The sequence below is a fragment of the Notolepis coatsorum genome (assembly GCF_963971535.1).
Source record: "Notolepis coatsorum genome assembly, chromosome: 4".
NCBI classification, from domain to species: Eukaryota; Metazoa; Chordata; class Actinopteri; order Aulopiformes; family Paralepididae; genus Notolepis; species Notolepis coatsorum.
This window is the reverse complement of record NC_140168.1, coordinates 30,751,385-30,774,842: the sequence shown is the minus strand read 5'-3', so window position 1 is coordinate 30,774,842 and position 23,458 is coordinate 30,751,385. Positions and strand designations below refer to the sequence as shown.

At 44.0% G+C, this 23,458-nt stretch overlaps 1 protein-coding gene across 1 annotated transcript in view; it reads right to left on the bottom strand.

Moving 5' to 3' along the window:
- Positions 1 to 10,942: 10,942 nt before the first annotated feature.
- kpna6 (karyopherin alpha 6 (importin alpha 7)) overlaps positions 10,943 to 23,458 on the bottom strand; it is a 36,376-nt gene continuing 23,860 nt past the window's right edge. Inside the window, exons 7-14 of the mRNA XM_084312214.1 lie at positions 22,841 to 22,929; positions 22,604 to 22,703; positions 19,840 to 20,003; positions 19,325 to 19,403; positions 16,552 to 16,677; positions 16,304 to 16,431; positions 14,096 to 14,280; positions 10,943 to 12,086 (exon numbers count right to left, since the gene is read on the bottom strand). Of these exons, the coding sequence (XP_084168340.1) occupies positions 11,899 to 12,086; positions 14,096 to 14,280; positions 16,304 to 16,431; positions 16,552 to 16,677; positions 19,325 to 19,403; positions 19,840 to 20,003; positions 22,604 to 22,703; positions 22,841 to 22,929 (1,059 nt within the window). The 3' untranslated portion in view covers positions 10,943 to 11,898. The remainder of the gene's footprint in view (positions 12,087 to 14,095; positions 14,281 to 16,303; positions 16,432 to 16,551; positions 16,678 to 19,324; positions 19,404 to 19,839; positions 20,004 to 22,603; positions 22,704 to 22,840; positions 22,930 to 23,458) is intronic.

The window sequence follows — 23,458 nt, the reverse complement described above, 5'->3', positions numbered from 1 at the left end:
CCGGTGGAAACCTACCTTCACAATAAAGGTATATATATATATATATAATTATATATATATATATATATATATATATATATATATATATATATATATATATATATATATATATATATATATATATTATGTGCATGCTGCATATACTTTGAAATCGAGTTACACGTTTTTGAGGGCACTGCATGTAATGGATAGGTATATATCATAAATGCATAATCCATGATTCTGGGTCTACCATCACACAAACTCACACACACAAACAAACACAGATAACTATGGCTGTGGTTCCACCAGCATTATTTCAGTATGTGGCCCCAAAATTCATGTTACCCAACCTCCTCCAATGTACAGTTTCTTCCCCCTCAAATGTATATACTATTTTTTCAGACTCTTTTTTGCATCACAAACAGTACTGTATTTGTAGATCTGGTACATCATACATGTCTAGATGTAGCAGTACTGTCTATCTGTATGTACAAACTATCATTACACCTGGGCAAAACAGAGTCCATTCTCTTCGGTTCAAATAACAAACTCAGCAAGACCGACGGCTTCTCAGTTACAGTGGGTGACAATATTGTCACAAGGAAAGATGATATTACCTACCTGGGTTCCATCCTAGAGGCAAATCTTTCCTGTGACAATATGGCATCCAATGTAATAAGAAAAGTCAACCAACGAACTAGATTCTTGTACTGGATCTCCTCTCTGGTAAACAAGAATACCCTGAAGACTCTGGCAGGAGCACTCATTCAAGGGTACTACGACTATGCTTGCACCTCATGGTACCAAAGCACCTCAAAGGCGCTAAAAACAAGATTACAAACATCACAAAACAAACTGGTCAGACTACTACTTGACCTTACCCCTAGAACCCAACTCACTCCTGCACACTTTGACAACCTAGGATGGCTTAGAGTAGACGACAGAGTACAGCAACTTGCAATGGGCCTGGTCTACAAGATACACTACACGACCAAGGTACCCATGTACATGTCAAAATACTTCCCAAAGGTCAGTGAATACCACGACCACAACACCAGAGGAAGCTCAACAAATCATGTTAAACCCAGATTCGGCTCAAACAAGGGACTAAACACGTTTCGCAATTATGCCACATCAATGTGGAACGCCCTACCCAAAGCTGTAAAGGAATGTGAATCCTACCCACATTCAAAACCGCTCTTAACACTTTCCGTGCCGGAGCTCGGTGCCCCAGAACCTCCTTGAATGCTGCGACCCACTTCAATGTTAGCATTAAAAACGCCTAATCTATGTTTTAAATTATGACTATGTGTCTAATCTGCCCGTCGCTTATCAATGATTCGTTTTCCAGTCAACATTGTCGAAGCGGATTGTTTTTTTATCGGTTCATTTTCGTTTTATAGCATTTTGAAAAGCCCTCGTTTTCAAGGAAAATATAAAGATTCCATGATAAAAGACATTTACTGGAATATTCTAGAATACACAAAAACTGTAATTTTTCGGCCTATTTATGAATCGTTTTCAAATAAACGCTAGACTATCGATAGTATTATGTGTACGTATGCACACTATAGAGGCGATCTGAAAAATCAATTATCTTATTTCCTCATCAGCGATCGCGCACACATCACACACATAGGGCAAACGCTGAGATCTCAGCGAATACAACTCTGATTATCCCAAGACTGGTAAAATAGATTCCTTACCTCAGATCAGATGTTCTCCAAAAAGATCATTCCAATTCCTGATCGCCATTCCAAATATCAATCACACTTATTGATTGAGTATTGGCTGCTGTAAATATATATTCCAGGCTGATTCCCGTCCCGCGATGACTTCCATATTGATCAGACTTCTTGCCAGCACAAGGAACCAGCTGGCTCCGCCCCTACATATCTACAGATCCCAGGTCAGCCACACAGGGATAGACGATAGGGGGCGCTTTTTTCCATTCTGAGCTCCTGTAGGGGCTGCTGTACCAACGGGAGACTCGGTTGATGAAATATGATTTCAGATCGCTAATAAAACAATATTTGTCGTCGTCGGCACTCAGTGGGGGGGCTAATAAAACGAGTTATGTCATCCATGGCACTGAAAGTGTTAAAGAGCACCTACGGGAGGCTGCAATTCGAAACTGGCCACCGTAAATGTCCAAACCCCCCACCCCCTTCTAATAGACAGTCTCCTCCCCACCGCATGTATATATTCTCCCCCTCCAAATGTACAGTCTCCTCACCACCGGATGTATATTTCTCTCCCACCCACCCCCTCCTAATGTACAGTCCCCTCCCCATCATATGTATATACTCTATGAGTAACAGTACTGTATATTTGGATACCGCATGTCACAAATGTATCAGTACTAAATACCTATATGTCCCTATGCCATAAATGTCATGTATGTTGAGTATGTCATAAATGTCAATATGAATTGAAAATGGGGGACCCTGATGTAAACAAGACAAACGTCTTTCTCTGGTCTGCATCCCCTTAACAATTGTGTGTATTGAGCCGTACTGTATTGTACCCATTCTGCAATCTGTTAAATAAAGTTTTCATTCATTCATTCATGTCATATATGTTACAATGAATTGAACATGGGGGACCCTGATGTAAACAAGACGAAAATCTCTCTCTGGTCTGCATCCCCTTAACAATTGTGTGTATTGAGCTGTACTGTATTGTACCCATTCTGCAATCTGTTAATAAAATGTTCAATCAATCAAACCCCTACCCCTGTAGGGGAAACTACTCTAAGAACTGTAGTTTACCAAACAACTAGCTACTTCACAATAAAAATAAGTTCAACTACATCTTGAACTACAACAAACAACATTGTGGAAATGTATCACATTCTGAGTCTGGGCGCAACAACTGAAATGATGCAGAGTAATGTGTGATTTAGGAGCTAGTTAGCTCCAATGTTTGCATTCCTTGGGTTTTGCAGAGTAAAGTTTGATTGAGGGATTATGTCAGGCAAAACCTCCCTTAGGAATGCCAGAGGGTGTTTATGGAGGGAACAGGAGGTAGTTGTTGATGTTCAGAAAAATGCAAAATTTCTATGGAAATGTGTTCGTAATTAACACTTTGATTGCCTAAGGCTAAATTCATGATATACCATCCGTTGCCATCTCTATTTGTCTATGGAGAAGTTCCCCTTCTTTGCAGGGCTATAACTTTTTAAATTCTATTGCTAGATTGCCATTATTAGGGCCCATTCAAGGTCCTATATGTATTGTTCATTGTGTAGCAACGTTAAACTTTTTCATTCACATATTCATAGTAAAATATGGTCTAAAGTATAAGTATGTTTTCATCTCTTTCTGCAGCTTTCTCCAGAACGTGATTTATAGCCCCAAATGCATTATATTGATGATGAAATACAGTTTGGTAGGAATCTGTGCGAGATAAAAAATTTCAATTGGACGTACTTCTAGAAGTTTCTACGTATCATCTGATGATGACCGGATGGGCGGGGGATCGTTTATAATTCCGTGGGCAGCGTTATATCATTCATCTAGTGTGGGTGATATGATCATCAGAGCAGTTTATATCGAACACGTTCAAAAATAACGCTGAATCTTACCGTATCTTCCTCGCGCCGTTGGACGATGAGCGTGGAACTGAAATATTCCTATTATGGGATGTAGAAATACACGATCTATTTCCAGGTTGTATAATAGTATATACGTCCAAATCATGTTGTTTATAGAGTTATTGGCAACAGATCGCTATGTATTGTGTCGAGATAGAGTCCCGGGACCTATAGAGAGTGCCCGGAAGTAATATGGATGATCAGCACTTCATCCACATGACTTCCTGTTTGGCGCTTCTGCCGATCGGCCACCAGATGGAGCTCTTGAACCGCTAGAGGGTTGAGAGGAGGCCAGCACCGTGTCTCAGGGCTGCGGAGGAAAAATATGATTTCGATCACAGATTTTTGAAATATTGATATTAAAGACGAGTTACGGCGTCCTCGGCAACTTGAGCATGGCGGGGAAGGACGCCTAAACACGTTTTCGGCACTTAAAGTGTTAACTACCTAAACTACATGACCCAAAGTAGTTAACTACTGAAGAAGCTATTTTAGCGTAGTTAAACTACCACCAAACTACAGTAAAATGTAGTTTAACTAGTAATTGAACTACATGTAATCAACTACTCCGCAACACTGCCTACAACACATGAAAATTGGCCATTTTGGACATTGGGCGGCAAGCACTGTTTCAGAAAATCCTACTTATTGTTAAAGTACAGAGTCTTACATTCTTCGAATGGCCTAGGTATCTAGTTTCTGGGTGTAAAGTTTCACAAGGCTGTGATTATCTGAAAGGTCACAATAGGTCATTCTATACAGTTAGGTCGACTTACACGCAATGTGCATATTTTTTAATACAATATATATATATCGAATTAAAGCCCTATATGTTGCCTGTCGATTGTCGCTTCAGGCACCAAAACCGTTCAGTGGTTCTCGAGTTACATGCCGATATGTGAGGCGTGTGCCAAAGTCTTTAGCAGACTTTTTATTTTTTCCGAATACCACTCCCGACTCCCGACGCTCTAGCTCCGTCAATCATCTAAAAAATTATTGGACAGGGTTGTAACCAATGAGTGTGGCTTTCCATTGATAGGGGATGAGCGAATCAGGGATCTAGGTGAAAAGTCATGAGGAAAAACAGGAAGTATAAAATGCGCCGAATGCATTGGAGTCTGAGAAAATGGAAACCGGCAGACCTTTTTTCTCCTCACATTTGACCAAAATCTCTCTATATCACAAATTTTATGAAATTTGGACATGTACTACACAAGACTTCAGGCTATGGACCCAGGGTGTTTGTTCAGCCATACCAATATTGGACATATACTCTTGGATATTGCAACTACAGAAAAATGTGAGTAACAAGTTTTTCTACAACTCAAGTTCAGACCTATGTTACTCTATTTCATTAGCACTAAAAGTGAATTTCCTTTATTGTAAAAGAGACCAAGGCTCATGCACATGCTATAAGTACAACGTATAGTATTTTAGTTTGAAAAAAAAGTATGCAGTCCTCAAGTTCAAGTAAAATATGACAATTCACATCATCAGATTTAAACAATTGGGCTCAACTTTACAGCCATACTCGTTTGATGTAAGACTGGTGAGGCATATTTGTAGGCTACTGCATGCAAAAGAAATACATAGCTTTGACCCAAACCTGCATGAGACTAGTATAATTTGGGCCTGGCTGTAAAGGGGAAGGTCCTGTGGTTCCACTGAAAGGTCAAGGGACCGCTTTGAAAATGTCCATATCCATTTCCCCCCGTCAAACTCCTTTCCTGGTGAGCTAGCATCATCACATGGCTCCCCCACAGCCCCCAAAAGACAGTAATGTCGCGATTCAAGGAGACAATTATTATTAAGGTTGATGGTTATCTGTTCTGTTATTGTCCAGTATCATCTGTAATGTTTTCACATAGACCCCAGTCACCCCAGGAAGACCAGCTGCTGCTTCTACTTTTAGAGGTCCTAGTAAATGTAATGGCATATCGGCTTATCATAAGATATGGTGCTTCTAACGGAGATCCTAGTAAATTTTATTAAATAGGCCGTTACCACTGTGGCTTTCAAACGCCAACTGACGACATCTTCAGGGTTATTGTCCCTGAGGGGAAATTGTGTTGACAGCATGATGGGCTGTTAACATTATAACTGCCTGATTGTTTAATATCAACCGTAGATTATCGCAATCATCTTTTACTTGGAGATACTATCAGATGATATGGCCAATACCAAATGTACTCCAAATAACATAGCGAATCCATGTGATATGGCATTTCTCACCGGACGACAAACTTCCATTAGGATTATCCTTTCATACATTGAATAACATAACAAATATAATTTCTTAAGGCAAACAAAATATATACATGTATTAAAGGGTTGCAACATAACTTTATTTGTTTTGTACAGTATTTCCACTGAACAACTTTATATTCAATATATTTTTATTTTACATTTCTAATATTGTTAATGCTTTTTGTATAATGTTTGTAATTTCTATGTTCATGTTTGTGTCGTGTTCAGTTGAAGTGTATCAGTTTCTCGTCACTCATTCATACCGTCGGTCAAGTCAAAGTCACAGTTTTTAAGATGGGTAACTGTAAGCAAATGGACATCAAAAATAAAGATATAGAAATAAATAAATCTCAAAAGAAAGAAATGAGAGGACCAGAGCAGAGGATACATCAGAACTGGTCAGTGATGGCATATGAAAAATATTTTACAAACATGTAGCATTGTAAACAATTGTAGCATAGACAACATTACTTGACCAAGCCAAGCATGGCTTTAGATTGACATTAAACAGGGTCTAGGACGGAAGACAAGAGTCCGATTTGAGATATTTAGTGATTCCTAGTCGATCTCCTATCATTTCTTGATCACACAGCCTGACTAGGACAAACTCAAGCTCTTAATATTATCCAAAAATATGGGCTGGAATATCCACATCAGACAGTAGGATCAGGAAAAACCGAGCAAATTTGTATTCTAAAAAAGAAAAGAAAAATAAATTCTTATTTTTGTATGAGTGTTGTGTGTGACGGCACAAGTTCTGAAGAGGCATTTCTCCACTTCTCAGAAGTGATTAGAAACACTTTAGAATTTAGGTGCAACAAGGAGAATGGCTCCCCAGGTCAATGTATAAGAACATACATATAGTGTCACTTGAACGCTTTAATATCCTTTTAATGTAAAGTACTGCACAAATTCTGAATCCCAGATTTCCTCTAGGAAAAAATTAGTTGCCTCGTGTTTAACTCCACCCAGTGGAAGGAGTACAACCTGAAAAACGTAAGCTTGAAAGACCAGCTTTTGTCCCTGTGGGACGCCCGATTATGGGACAATTTGGACAATATTGCAGTCTTATTGTTGGTTCTTCTGTGGGATTTTCAAACTCCTGATCAACAGTAAATTTAGCAGTTGAGGAGTAGCCGACGTATTGCAGCGCATCTACCTTAAAAGAAACGGTTCAAAATGGCTTAACTGAGTAAAGTAATTTGTTGACGGACTGTGTAAAAACAGCCAAATCATTTGTTGACTGAATGGGTCAAAACAGCCAGTTACACAGCCATGTAAACAAGCAGTGTTATTCAGGTCAATGGTTTCACTGGATCGTAAAAAAAGAAAGAAAGAAAGAATTCTACATAAACTTTGGTGAGATAACTTCTACAAAGAAGTCTATACCTGCAATTATCTGATATGAGAGCCGGCCAGATAGCCACAGTAGACATTTCCAAATCTTCTGTATTGTGCCATTATGTAAACAGACTAAAACCATAACTCTGATCAGCACGCCGACAGAAACTCATCTTTGAAGGACCATCGTCTCTGAATAACAGAAGTCTAAATATTATAAACCTGATGCCACGTCGACCGAATGAGACCACTTCCTGGGGCTGCTCAGCCTGTGCAGCCCGCACAGTGAAAACCATATAAAGGCTTAGAAGACCGTTAAAGAGGGGTGCAATTTTTTCTTTTACACCGACGGACATTAAGGAGCTGGAAAAAGACCAGAATTATGTGGTAAATCAAGTCCTTTCATAATCAGTCTTCCTCAGAACATTAAATCACTCCCCTGTTCCGATCGAGTTTCCTTATTTAGGTGTCCACAAAGTAGAGAATGCCACTTCTTGAGAATAAACCATGGCAAGTAATGTAACTTTAAAGATAAGGAAAATAGAGCAGCAATGTTTCGCACAAAATGTGTGCACATTCAAGTACAAAAAAGGAAAAGGAAAAAAAGGGAGAAAAAAAAAGAAATCTCTAAGTCAAAGACAGAAACGTATCAACCACCAGTCTTTGTTGGTCGTATTGGCACTTTAGTGAATAGGAGTGCATTTTCAGTTTTCATAAATATAAATATCTTGTCGTTTTTTTTTTTATGTCACCATCCTGGCGCTCTTTGTAGACCACACGCAAGAGTGGACACGAAACCAAAGACTATTGGTATACAAATGTTGCTCTACGTGTTGTAGAGTCAAGTTCTTGTCGCTCAATTTCTCGTGATTTCACAAATATTTTCCACCTCTTTATTATGTCTGCTGGGAGAACACTTGTTCTGTGGATAACGTCTTTAGACAAAACGGTCTAACGAGGCAAAGTTGCATATGAAGCCTACAGCGTCGACGTTAACCTCGCGTTCAATCAGCAAACCTGTGTTCCATCGATAAACTAACGTGTCCTTAAAGCAAAATAGATGACACTGTAAAGTACTATTGCATACTAAAATAAATCGAATTGGATAAGGCAGTAGGTGGATGAACACACAAGGTAACATGTCTTATATCGTCAGGGAAATTAAGCGAATTCAATGAAAAACCGAATGGAACCCATTTCAAACTCATCTTTGATGAAAGCAGGATACCATTCAGTTGAATTTATACATTTTCTTGTGCGCAGACAATACGTGTAAATCTTCCTGTAGGTGCATTGTAAAAAGGGGCTAGTGAACTGAAGCATAATGTTCATAATAGCCACATAGCTAATCCACAGAACAAATGCTCCCAGACTCTTATGGGGACATACGAGTTGCATCGGATCAATCTCTTCCTCACAGTGCCTGTCAGTCGAACGTCACACTACCAGAAAGTTGCGAGCCCCAGGCTCCATCCACATCCCCTCAACACTGACCCAAGATCAGATCTGAGGGTAACTTCAAACCATCTTAAAGTCGTATGGCTAGGAGATGAAAAAGGCTTCCATAATAACTGGAATAACAAATGTATACATTTTTCATTGTCGTTTTTACTACACTCCCGTCAAAAAGCGATGGCAGAATGAAAATCAAATTATAAATCTAAAAAAAAGAAAAAGAACCATTGGTGTAGCATTTCATTAGCCCCTTTTGGGTCGGTGATGCACGCCAACAGGGTTGGACGAGTGAATACACAGTCCCTTATACCTTCATTGAAAAATCCCACAATTAACAGTCTCGCTTTTCTCTATCAAAACGCTCGTCGTACAAGTATCGCAGAGAAATTTCAAAGGTACTCACAGTTGCACGAGGGTTTCGGACAGACTAACGCTAGGGTTTGAAAGCTTGGCGTTGCCAATAAACATTTAAAATAATTTTTATAAACTGGTCAACACTGCTTTATTTCCGGCTTTGGGTGCCTGATGCGCATGCGCTGTGATCGCTGTATATTTATTTGTGATCACAGCGCATGCGCATCAGGCACCCAAAGCAGTGTTGAGCAGTTTATAATAAAAAAATAAAAATGTTTATTAGCAACGCCAAGCTTTCAAACCCTAGCGTTTGTCTGTCCGAAACCCTCATGCAACTGTGAGTATCTTTGAAATGTCTCTGCGATACTTGTACGACAAGCGTTTTGATAGAGAAAAGCGAGACCGAGTTAATTGTGAGATTTTTCAATGAAGGTATAAGGGACTGTGTATTCACTCGTACAAACCTGTTGGCGTGCATCACAGACCCGAAAGGGGCTAGCATTTCACTAGATAAAGAAAAAGTGCCTTCGATTTTAAGATAAATTTGGAACGTGTGGGGATAAGTAGAAAAAAGAAAATACTGCAGTGGAATTTAAAGTAAAGAACAGTCAATTTTCATTCCAAACATTATGGAAACAATTTTCTCCTGCTGCTAGCCACTCACTCTGTGTGAGATGTGTGTGCAGTGTCTGCTGGTGTTGTATGCAAGTGTGCATGAAGTGTGTGTGCAAATACATATCTTTACTAGAATTCCTGTTGCGGTTATGCTTTGTCACTTAAACGCATATCCCTAGCCAAACCTGCGGTTATACCTATACGCATGAGAAAAATAAAACGTCATACACTTTCCTAATTGGGCAGAGAAGGGTAGACTATATATAAATATATATAGAATAGCAATCAATACTCTTATATTACCATGACGATGGACCCATGCAACATCATTTAGTTGTCATTCCCATTCCTCACAATACAGTGATATAGGATGCCGAAGGTTAGGTTAGATATCAACTTTTTTTTGTTTAGTTTTAGTTTTTTTACAACACCACCACCATTACTACACTATATCACTGCTATATACCACCGATACCATCTAGACATGGCCCAATTCCCTCCTACTCTTTTACCCGCTACGACGCAGAAACATATTCTAGTGCCGTGGCACTTTTCTCCCTCTCTCCCCCCTCGCTCTCCAGCGCTCCATGCCAACTGCCTCTCGCGTTTGGCCAGGGATACTACTGTGACAGCACGTAGGGTAATAAAACACCATGCAAGACCCTACCACATACACTGGGGGGGGGCGGCACAGTGCCTGGCTAACCGGCAGCAACCTATTTACACCGCTGGGTCACAATGGAGTGCAGAGGAAAAGAAAGTAAACTCAAAACATATAAAACTACGGTCAAATTCCATAATGTTCACATGACGTGCATGTAACTCAAGATGAGATTTGCCCCTTTCCGAGTAATGGCTATAGTTTCTTGGAACGCCAAATCAAAATATAATCCAGTATCTGCATACCGGTATGCGTTTAAATAGAAAAATACATTGGTTTTGGTTAGTCTCTATAATGTGCTGCGACTGTCTCTGTTCCCCCCAGCTATGTGTCATTTTTTTTTTAAAGAGTTAGATCACTTCATCATAATTCAAATGTATCGTTATTAATAACACAGCACACAACGAACATTAGGTCTCTCTAACTATTACCACCCTGCGAAAACCTAGATATTTTCATTTATATATCTTTCCATATGTCTCCCGTTCGTCAAAACCCCAAACTCCCCACCCGGGAGCCCTTCCTGAGCCCCGGGGACAACTCTCCCTGATTTCTCAACACAGAACCTGCATGCTTCGTCCTCTCAACCCCCCTGAGTCCCCAAATCCCACCCCACCCGTCATTAGACCACATCCTCAAAAAAGAAGGGAAAAAAAACATCCAACAGTTGTTAGATGGGGGAAAACAGACAGTTAATGTGCCGTCTCTCTGGAGTTTATACGCCCCTGGACTCTAGAAACCCTGGACCTCTGGAGGAAAAACCCTGTATTTCTGACAGAAAACCCACCTTGGGAGAGGATTTACCCTCCGAATCCAGCCGGATTATTTTTATTAAAACAACAAGATGATCAGTGACCAGTCTCGAGCCTATAGAGACCATGGAGCCTCCTTGTAGCAAACAAAAAGTGTATTATTAGAATAGGCGAGGAATACGTCTTCATAACGAAAAGTTAATAAAAGAAATAAAAAAAAGAAAAAAGGAAAAGTTCTAAGACGAATAAATAAAGGATTAGGAAGAAATCTAATAAAACAAAAAGGGCAGGGGATGATAATGTCATAAAATAAAATCAATATATATATATTGTTTTTAATAAGGGAGATTAACGCAAAGAGTTGAGGGATACCTCTCGTTTGGGGGCTCGGAGACGGTGCATGGCCTTGCATCGGGTCGTCCTCTACTAGGAGGCCCCACTGGAAAGAAAAAACAACAACCCTGCTGAGAAGATTTTAGGGGTTTCAAAAATGGTAAAAAATAAAAAATAAAAAAAGGATGTCTTTATGTGCGTTTCAAGCCGGGTACGAACCCACACTTTGAGCTTGGAGGTGATTGCTTCTTAGAATAACCGTGTTGAGAGTCATGAGTTTTGTCTCCCTCTCTCTCTCTCTCTCTCTCTCCCCGCTCACCCAGGTCGCCTACACGTCGCATTACAATAGCATACTGAGGGGGTCTGCTAGCGGTGAGCCATGTATCGCAGGCCGGAGAGCAGGACAGGACAAGAGGGTAGACAGTTCTTGTTACCCTCCATAGGGCGGGGGACATTCAGGTGTGGATAGTGGTAGGCCAGTAGAGGGGGGTAGAGAGCGCAGGGATATGACCCAGGCGTCTGGAGGGGCGTGTGATGTGTTTCGAGGGGTGGGGTGGGCTGAGTTAGAGCTGGAAGCCTTCCATCGGGGCCTCCTGCTGGGGGAAGAGGAACTGCTGGTTGGCCTGGTCCACCTGCGGGGCCAGACTGGCATCGTCCTCCTCCACCCCGAAATAGTGCTCGATCAGGTCGAAGGCCTTCTGGTAGATCTCCTGGTTTTCGTGGCTCTGGAGGAACTCGATCTTGTCCAGACCTGGGGAGGGCAGGGAGGAGACCCATGAATGTCTATTTTTTCCTCCGATTTTCTCCCATCCCAATGTTAGTCGTATGCCAATTCCCAGTCCCTTCCTGGTCGCTGCGCACTTACCCCCCACAGTCAGATCATCTGGGAGAGTGGAGGCTACCACGTGCTTCCTCCGACACACGTCCAGCCAATCACCGCTTCTTTTCACCTGGCAGCGCGGATTCTCATCGAGAGGGCGTAGCGTGTGGGAGGATCACACTATCCCCCTCAAGTCCTATCCGCGCTTAGCAGGCGCCCCGACCGAACTGTAGGAGTCACTGTTTACAACGACCCGGACCCACCCCGCCAGCTTCTCCCACCCTCTAATACAGCCAATTGTATTAGTGCAGACGGCCAGCCAAGCTGGTGACAACCCCGGAGCTGTGAGCTGGATTCGAACAGGCGAATCCAGCTCACAGCTCCGGGGTTGGTGACGAACGCAATCTCCGCTCGGCCACCTAACCGCCGGTTCGCTGTACTGTTCTCATTGTAAACATGTTTCCCCATTCGGGTAAATCCCCCAACCCCACCCGCTGGAGAGACACCTGCATATAAACATATTGCAGAACTCTGTAGGTTGTCAATATGTTTTTCCATCTAGTTCTGGTAGAGAAGACTTTTTAAGACCTTTTTAATACCACTTAGAGCCAAATTGAATACCAATATCACAACCATAATAGCAAACACATAGCGACATTGAACTGGCGGCGGCTGCTCACACGTTCCATACAAGCTGTCGCCAGATGCACACAGGCTCCCGGTAGCCCCACAAAAAAAACAGTTAACCGTCTGTAGTGTCGTAGTGAAAAGTTAACCTTCCGTAGTGTGGTAGTCAAAGGGTTAACATTCCGTAGTGTGTTAGTGAAAGGGTTAACCTTATGTAGTGTGGTAGTGAAAGGGTTTAACACCTTTAACACTTTGAGCGCCACTCACGGCTAATCTCGAGTTTACGATTGTGACGTTGAAAGCCACGTCACGGCTTTTCTCTGAATTTATTTTTTAATTAGCGATCTGAAATCATATTGCATCACCTGAGCCTACCGTTGGAGATCCAGGGGCCGCCGGCGATCAGATGTGAAAAAACCGCCCCCCATCGTCTCCCAGATGGTAAATCACCCTTTTGGAATGGACTCAATGAAAATGGATGGGGGAAAAAAATATTCCAGTCCACATTTTCCAGTCCACTGATGCAGCCGGAGTTACCAGAGTTCATTCTGGAGCCTCTGAGCCGCGGCGAGCATGGGTTATACTGTACACACGTTGGATTAATATACTTATCGATTTTTTCGAATGGTGATCAGGAATTGGAATATACCATTTGGATACCATCTGATGTCAGGTAAGGAATCTATGTTATCAGTGTTAGGATAATCAGACTCGTTTTCATCGATATATACTAAGCGTTTCAACTATATGTGATATGGCTGTTTCACTGTAAAAGCCATCAGGAAATAATAGCAGCGATTAACAGCGCACGGCACGAGCGTGCGTGCGCACACATATACTATCGACCATCTAGCGTTTATTTGAAAACGATTCATAAATAGACAGACAAATGATAACGTTCTGGATATTCCAGTAAAAAGGCGATTATCAGGGAATGTGTTGTTTTTTCTTCGAAAAACCGAGTGGTTTTCAAAATGCTATAAAAAGGAAATGAAGCGATAAAAACACAATCTGCTTTGCCAATGTTGACTGGAAAATGATTCTTTGATAAGCGATGGGCAGATTAGACACATAGCATAATTTAAAACATAGATTAGGCGATATTAACGTTACATGGGCCGTGGACCGTGGCATCAACGGGGTAAAAAGGAAAACACGGCCTGGCACTGAAAGTGTTAAGGCCTTGTTAAGACTTTTTAAAACCCTGCGGATAACCTGAAAATCCAGTTCCGATACATCTACGATGAGGCCCTTGTGGACCTGTATTCACGGCGCAGTACGCGCGCTTGGTTGTGTGTGGCGCTGGCGCGTACCGTAGGCCTCCTCGATGAGGCTGCAGTAGGGGTTGACTCCCGCGCCGTTGTTCTCCTGCTTGGCCTCCTGCTCCCCCAGTCTCAGGATGTTCTCCAGCCCGTTCAGAGCCACCTGCACGATCTTGGAGTCCATTACCGTCAACAGGTCACACAGGGGCTTAATGCAGCCGAGGTTCACCAGGTACCTACAACAACAACAACAACAACAACAACAACACAGACATCAGGCAGCGCAGGCATTTCAACAGGGAGCGACAGAATCCAATCCTAGGAAGTCTATTTTATGTGCGACCGGCCGCAGTTCTCAGAGGTGTCTTGTGACATTCCACCGTAATTCAATCTGGACAATCACTTCCCCAGTGATGTGAAAACACACGCATGCTGCGCACGCATACCATCACACCAAGTTTAGCTCCCCGTCTAATATCTCCTGCGACCGTGCAGGAATTCTAGGAATGGGAATAGCATGTTGAACCGCAGAGGTGGGAATTCTGGCCTCATGAAGAGGACGATTAAAAAAATTTACCGTTTCAGTAATCAGAGTTCCTTCCTTCTGTTAATCATCCTCTCATTCTCTGTAATCTGAGTTCTTCCTTCCTTCCGTTAATCATCCTCTCATTCCTTCACCGTTTCCTTTTTCTTCTCCCTTAAATCAATGTCTAAAACAGGGAGCGTTCAATCCTCTCCATAACGAGGACTACATCTGTCAGGGACCTCAGAGTATTGTCTATTATTCCAACTTCTACATTCTAAGAATAGTCCCCCGAAATCTAGATATTTTAGGTTGGATTTAGCAGAGAACGATGCTAAACCATTTAGGAGTGGGGAGATCCCATTGGGCAGAAGGAAGCATGTGACTGGAATACTAATTCTCTCATAGTGAAGTTCAATCATTTGCCATGTTCCTGGGAACACCCTTAAATCCCCTCAAGGAACCTTAGGGCTTCCCCTGTAGTCAATCACCGATAAGGAAATACAGATCTTGTAAAACTTCCTGTAAAAAATACACACTCTGCTGTACAAATGCAAACAGCCGTAACGGAAGTTAGGGCAGAATTGATGTCTAACCAAATCTGTTCTGGCATGCTCCAAGAGCTAGTGTTGGTAATACTAACCTGATCTGTTCTGGCGTGGTCCAAGAGCTAGTGTTGGTAATACTAACCTGATCTGTTCTGGCGTGGTCCAAGAGCTAGTGTTGGTAATACTAACCTGATCTGTTCTGGCGTGGTCCAAGAGCTAGTGTTGGTAATACTAACCTGATCTGTTCTGGCGTGCTCAAGGAGCTAGTGTTGGTAATACGAACCTGATCTGTTCTGCCCCTGGAGCTAGTGTTGGTAATACGAACCTGATCTGTTCTGCCCCTGGAGCTAGTGTTGGTAATACTAACCTGATCTGTTCTGCCCCTGGAGCTAGTGTTGGTAATACTAACCTGATCTGTTCTGCCCCTGGAGCTAGTGTTGGTAATACTAACCTGATCTGCTCTGCCCCTGGAGCTAGTGTTAGTAATACTAACCTGATCTGTTCTGCCCCTGGAGCTAGTGTTGGTAATACTAACCTGATCTGCTCTGGCGTGCTCCTGGAGCTAGTGTTGGTAATACTAACCTGATCTGCTCTGGCGTGCTCCTGGAGCTAGTGTTGGTAATACTAACCTGATCTGCTCTGCCCCTGGAGCTAGTGTTGGTAATACTAACCTGATCTGCTCTGGCGTGCTCCTGGAGCTAGTGTTGGTAATACTAACCTGATCTGCTCTGGCGTGCTCCTGGAGCTAGTGTTGGTAATACTAACCTGATCTGCTCTGGCGTGCTCCTGGAGCTAGTGTTGGTAATACTAACCTGATCTGCTCTGGCGTGCTCCTGGAGCTAGTGTTGGTAATACTAACCTGATCTGCTCTGGCGTGCCCCCGGACGTGGCGTTGGTAATACTAACCTGATCTGCTCTGGCGTGCCCCCGGACGTGGCGTTGGTAATACTAACCTGATCTGCTCTGGCGTGCCCCTGGACGTGGCGTTGGTAATACTAACCTGATCTGCTCTGGCGTGCCCCCGGACGTGGCGTTGGTAATACTAACCTGATCTGCTCTGGCGTGCCCCCGGACGTGGCGTTGGTAATACTAACCTGATCTGCTCTGGCGTGCCCCCGGACGTGGCGTTGGTAATACTAACCTGATCTGCTCTGGCGTGCCCCCGGACGTGGCGTTGGTAATACTAACCTGATCTGCTCTGGCGTGCCCCCGGACGTGGCGTTGGTAACGGCCCACGCAGCCTCCTTCCTCGTCCTGAATTCTGCCTTCTGCAGGATGTCGATCAGCACTGGGAAGATGTTGGCGTCAATCACCGTCTGGAAGGAGGAGGAGACAGGAGATCCAAGTTGAAGAAATAAGACAACGATTTAGGGGGGGGGGGGGGGGTATGAAAATGCAATGACACGTCCGTTTGAACTGACTCGTATGCGTGTCACCTGTATCTGGGCTCGGTTTCCTGCGGTGATGTTGGAGATGGTCCAGCAGGCCTCTTTGCGGATGGACTCTTTAGCGCTGCTGAGGAGGTGCAGCAGGCAGGGCAGAGCCGAGCAGTTCAATACCACCTGACACGGAACAACGGACAGGAGAATGACTACAGAGCTGAGCAGTTCAATACCACGGAACAACGGACAGGAGAATGACTACAGAGCTGAGCAGTTCAACACCACCAGGGGCGACAGTGGCTCGGGAGGTAGAGCAGTCGTCTGGCAATCCGGAGGTTCCCGGTTTGATTCCCGCTCCTCCCGTGCAGCGTGTCGATGTGTCCTTGAGCAAGACACTTAACCCCTAATTGCTCCCGATGAGCAGGTTGGCACCTTGCATGGTTGCCTCCGCCGTCGGTGTGTGAGTGGATGTGTGAGTGATTCAAATGTGAGTAACAAATTGTAAAGCGTTTTGGATAAAAGCGCTATATAAAAAAGCAGCCATTTACCACCTGACATGGAACAACAAACAGGAGAATGACTGCATAGAAGACACTTTTTAAACGTTTCATGATGAGTAGATGGTCTTCTCCGATACTAGTTTGCTAGTCTAAGTAGTAGCCCGACCTTAAGAAGGACCATACTGGTCTAAATAGGAGTCTTAGTCCGTGCACAACATATTTTACATGACCCCTGGTCACTTTATATTATGTTTATTGTGTATGTATAATATAACCGATAGGGCATACAGACCCTCATAATGCACCTTTCTTTACACCGTTTATTCTTCTCATATTTTATATTCAGTCAATTATATTATATATATACCGTACTTTTCGGACTATAAGCCGCGGCTTTTTCCCCCATTTTTCGACCCTGCGGCTTATATAACGGTGCGGCTTATATGTGGACCAAACCCGAAGATATTGCTTTTTTTACTGCATTGAAATGTTATTTATCTGTTCCCTTATTTGCTAAACTTAATACAACTTGTAAATGAGTTAATTCTTGTTATTTGTCCGACAGTATTGTGACAATCCCCTCTGTGCACGAACCCTTACATATGGTAATTAAACATTAAAACACCTGCGGCTTATAGTCCAGTGCGGCTTATATATGTACACATCATTCAATTTAGCTGCTGCGGCTTATAGTCAGGTGCGGCTTATAGTGCGAAAAGTACGGTAAGTTATCCTTATATAGTTTACATTGTTTATTTTTTCTCATATTTCTATACGTGTATATCTATATTTATGTCTTTCTACTATTACCCTGCCCATACCTGTACCTCCCCTCCATGCTGCTATGACGCCTGAATTTCCCCAAAGGGGATCAATAAATATATTATCTTAAAAGAAAATATGTTTTATTATTAATAGTTTGAAACACAAAACAGCTCAACATAAATACAGTACAATACAGAGAAAACAAAACTCAATAGTACAATGTAAAATACAGACAAATATATTATCTTAACACTTTGGCTGCCTAAGGTTAAATTCATGATATACCATAGATTGCCAGCTCTATTTGTCTATGGAGAAAGTCCCCTTCTTTGCAGGGCTAAAACCTATTTTTTTTTAATAAATTCTATTGCTACATTGCCATTATTAGGGCCCATTCAAAGTCCTATATGTATTGTTCATTGTGTAGCAACGTTAAACTTTTTCATTCACATATTCATAGTAAAGTATGGTCTAATGTATAAGTATGTTTTCATCTCTTTCTGCAGCTTTCTCCAGAACGTGATATATAGCCCCAAATGCATTATATTGATGATGAAATACAGTTTGATGGCAATCAGCGCGATATAAAAAATTCCAACTAGACGTACTTCTAGAAGTTACTACACGTCATCTGATGTTGACCGGATGGGCGAGGGGGCGTTTATAATTCCGTGGGCAGCGTTATACCAATCATCTAATGTGGGTCAAATGTTGATAATAGCAGTTAGTATCAAGACGGTAACGTTACACGCTGAAACTCACCCCAGTCTCCGCGCGCCGTTGGGCGATCATCGTAGAGTAGAAATCTTATCATTATGGGATATATTTTTACCCGGTCCATCTCCAGCTTGTATAATGGTATATACGTCCAAATCATGTTGTTTATCGAGTTATTGCCAATCGATCACTGTGTAGCGTGACGAGCCAGAGTCCCATGACCTATAGTGAGCGCCCGGAAGTACTACGGACGTCTAGCACAACCTCTATGGCACATCCTGTTTGGCGATTGCGCCGATCGGCCACCAGATGGCGCTCCTGAACCGCCAGAGAGCTCAGTGGGTCCTGCTGGTGGATCTCAGGCCAGCGGAGGGGACATATGAATCAGATTGCAGATTTTTGAAATATTGATATAAGGACGCTGTACAGCGTCCTCCGGCAACTTGAGCATGGCCCGCAATGACGTCAAAAGACGTTTCATGGCAGTCAAAGTGTTAACAATGTAAACGTTATGGTGATAAACCATAGAATTATGTTAGAAGAAACCTACCCAAAAGTTATCTCCTGGTCACGCTAACAAAGACATAATTCCTTAGCAAACCGGTTTCTCTCTCTCTGGCATTTCCTCGTTTACCTTCACAAACTAACCACCTTCCGTGATGCTATTCTGGTCCGATGCGTGCGTCGATTTCTACATGTTTGCGACGCGTTTGTTGGCACGACCAGGAGATAAATTCATGGTGGGTTCATGGTCCTTTAATGTGACGGTCAGACCTTTAATGTGACGGTCAGACCTTTAATGTGACCGTCAGACCTTTAATGTGGCGGTCAGACCGCCCTCTCACCTGTGTCTGGATGTCGTCCCCGGTGACGATGTTGCCCACGGCTCTCAGGGCCGGGGAGGCCACCTTGTAGTCAGTGTGCCTGCGAAAGAACATCTATTAAACCAAGAAACCTTTTTACAAGACACAAACACCTCATAAATCAGACTTAAAAGGAATTGCGACGCCGTAAAAAAACAACATACATCTCATTTAGTAGAGCCTCGGGCGAACGGATTCGTGTCAATATTACCGTTTAGGAACGGGGGCAATTCTGCACAGAATTGTCTGGATTTCAGGATTCAGTTGTGATTGGAAGATCGAGAATAGAGGGCGGGGTTTGAGATAGGTCAATTATGTTATCAACCAATTAAAAATAAAAACATCGCCCTAGGGTTGATGCGCAGCGCTTCCCTTTTCCCCCCGTCTGTAGCGCCGACATGTAAAACGTTCACCCGAGGCTCTGAAGCTACCGAACGAGCCACGTGGCCTTCCTGTAACGCGGCTGACCCGGAGGTCGGCGCGGCGTCCACACTCACATGAGCAGCTCCACGAGGCGTCTGCAGACGCCAGAGTCGATGACGGCCTGGATCTTGTCGTTGGGGCCGTCTGAGAGGTAGGACAGGGCCCAGCAGGCGTCGGCCAGCAGGTCTGGGTCACTGCTGAATAAAAGCCTGGACAGCACCGGCAGACAGGGCGACACCTGGACAACACACGGCAGACGTCAATATACAGAGTTCTGCTGGTTTCAACGAGTTTGATTTAAGACTTAAAAAACTAATTATAATAATTTATAAATGTATTTATTAGTCGTCAAGGTACAGTAGAATACAATACACATTGAATGGCATATTTTGTATTTTCGCCTTAATTTTTGCCTTAATTTCCCAACAGCCAGGCTTGCCCCTCCAAAAAGGCAATAACCATGCAAATTCAATTTAAGACTTTTTAATTCCACGCAGCTACCGTGATATAACCTGAAGCAACATTAACTAGGGAGGGATATTAGTGCCCCTTTTGAATGCCGTTAACGTTGAGTGACCAGCAAGCCCTTTTTACAGCTCAGTAATTGAAAGGTCGATGAAGCTGAGCTGGCAATGCTTCCAATAAACCGGCCCGCTCATTCTACTTCGGTCAGGAGCATCGGTCGGTGAAACAAGAGGACTGAAAGGGTTATTCAACATCATGTCATAAGAGGAAGCCTTCTGGACCATTAGGACTCGGCCGGCTGCTTCCTCCTCTTCCTCCTCCTCCTCCTCCTCCTCAGCTCCAGCTAAGCGGGTGGGACTTTCATTATGTGTTGTGTGAGACAGATTCATGTGTGGTTTAAATCAGCTCTCGGGAGTCGCTGTCGCAACCACTAGGACTGCCTCCCCGCTAAGTATCAGATCAAACGGTTCAGTCGCACATTTAAAAAAAAAAAAAAAAAACCCAACAACCCAATCTGCACTCGGGCATTTTTTTAATCTGTTACAGGCGGTTAGATTTTGTATTTTGTGAAGTCAAGTGTGTACTTGTTAAGTGCAAAAGAATTTATCGGCCAATCATGCGTGGGTGGCGTACATAGAAATGGTATCCAATAACACGTGAACGTGTTATTTTTTTAAATTGCCGCCAAAAGTGCAGCAAAATGGGGAATATCTTGATGTCACAGGACAAGTCTATAACTATGGATCGAGAGTGCTCTCTCGGCTCTCTCCTCCTGTTCCTCTCTCTGCTCTCTGCTCTCTCCTCCTGTCCCTCTCCTCCTGTCCTTCTCTCGGCTCTCTCCTCCTGTCCCTCTCCTCCTGTCCCTCTCTCGGCTCTCTCCTCCTGTCCCCCTCCTCCCGGCCCTCTCCTGTCCCCCTCCTCCCGGCCCTCTCCTGTCCCTCTCCCCGCTCTCTCCTCCTGTCCCTCTACCGGCTCTCTCCTCCTGTCCCTCTCCCGGCCCTCTCCTCCCGTCCCTCCTCCCGTACCTCTCCCCGCTCTCTCCTCCTGTCCCTCTCCCCGCTCTCTCCTCCTGTCCCTCTCCCGGCTCTCTCCTCCTGTCCCTCTCCCGGCTCTCTCCTCCTGTCCCTCTCCTGGCTCTCTCCTCCTGTCCCTCTCCCGGCCCTCTCCTCCTGTCCCTCTCCCGGCTCTCTCCCCGCTCTCTCCTCCTGTCCCTCTCCTGGCTCTCTCCTCCTGTCCCTCTCCCGGCCCTCTCCTCCTGTCCCTCTCCCGGCTCTCTCCTCCTGTCCCTCTCCCGGCTCTCTCCTCCTGTCCCTCTCCCGGCCCTCTCCTCCTGGCTCTCTCCTGTCCCTCTCCCGTCTCTCTCCTCCTGTCCCTCTCCTCCCGTCTCCCCCCGGCCCTCTCCTGTCCCTCTCTCCTCCTGTCCCTCTCTCCTCCTGTCGCTCTCCCCACTCTCTCCTCCTGTCCCTCTCCCCCTCTCTCCTCCTGTCCCTCTCTCGGCTCTCTCCTCCTGTCCCTCTCCCGGCTCTCTCCTCCTGTCCCTCTCCCGGCTCTCTCCCGTCCCTCTCCCGTCCCTCTCCTCCCGTCCCTCTCCTCTCCCGGCTCTCTCCTCCCGTCCCTCTACCGTCCCTCTCCTGTCCCTCTCCTCCTCCTGTCCCTCTCCTCCTGGCCCTCTCCTCCTGTCCCTCTCCCGGCTCTCTCCTCCTCCCGGCCCTCTCTCCTCTTGTCCCTCTCCCGGCTCTCTCCTCCTGTCCCTCTCCTGTCCCTCTCCCGGCTCTCTCCTCCTGTCCCTCTCCCCGCTCTCTCCTCTTGTCCCTCTCCCCGCTATCTCCTCTTGTCCCTCTCTCCTCCTGTCCCTCTCCTGTCCCTCTCCCGTCCCTCTCCCGGCCCTCTCCCGGCTCATTTTGATTTATTGTCGGTCAGCTGAGCCGATCAACATTCTGAAGGATTATCTGAATTTCAGATTCTGAAGTGCCTATTTATGTGCAATACCCTTTGAACAGAAAATAACAATATATTTCTAATATAATTTTTTTTTTTTTTATAAATACATTTTGGGACAGTCTTAAGACTTAACAGTAGACTATTCGAAAATTATTTGGGTCAGTCATGCACATCCCTAGTCCATTCAACATGTGAAAACCCACCGCACGTGGCCGTCTACCACAGGCTACCTCCGTTGGAACGAGACACGCAGTGAAAACTATGGGAGAGATTATGGGAAATCATCAGCTGCAGTCGGCTGACAGTTTTGTCGGCGTGGTGGTGTGTAGGAACAATATTCCTCTGGGGCAAAATTCAGAATGGTCTTTTTATTCATGCTAATACTGCCAGTCAATGCTTCTTTGGCTTAGACACACTGAGGTTAGACTGTACCTTTTCAAAGACGGGCGGAGGGTTCTTTCCTCGGCAGAGATTAGACAGAGCCCAAACTGCATTCCGAGTCATGGTGAGTCTGGTGGATTTGGTCAGAAGCCTGAGAATGACAAGAAGACACCAGCAGGTACGTTAAATAACATTGAATAAAGTTGTTGAAACAAGTGGAAACGGGTTCATTAGGCCTGAATAAGAAAGGCATATAAAAAAAAAAAGGGACATGGAAGGTGGCCTTACATTAGTAGCGGTGGAAGGATATTGCAGTTCAGGACGTAGTCTCTGCACACAGCACTGTCACCAGCTATGTTACCCAGGGCCCACACAGCCTGGAGGGAACGCAGATGGACACAGAACGTGATTAACTCTTGGGTATAAAAACAACAACATCATCATCATCAGACAACGCAGGGTGAATATGTCCAAAACAAACTGTCCAATTAAGGCCAAGCTGACGAGATTTAGCTGAGTACCAGGGAGGCACTGATGTGTATTTCGAGACAGATCGTATTTTTTTTGTGTCTACAGTGGCCACTTATTTATGGCAATCCTACACCTTTTCTTTTTCTTTAACCTTTATTTAACCAGGCAGGTCAATTAAGAACAAATTCTTATTTACAATAACGGGCCTGGTGAGAGGACAAAGGGGCCTCTTGAAGGGTAATGGGGAAAGGAAAAATAATTAAGAATGAAATATAATAGAAAAGAGACAGACGATACATGCATCACTGAGGTAAGGAAAATAATTAAAACACATCAAACAAACAAACAAATAAGATTACATGGTATGTAATACATGAAGCAGAACAGACTACGGTAATTGCAGTTTAAAGGCTGGCTGACAGTTGCAGGTGTGTG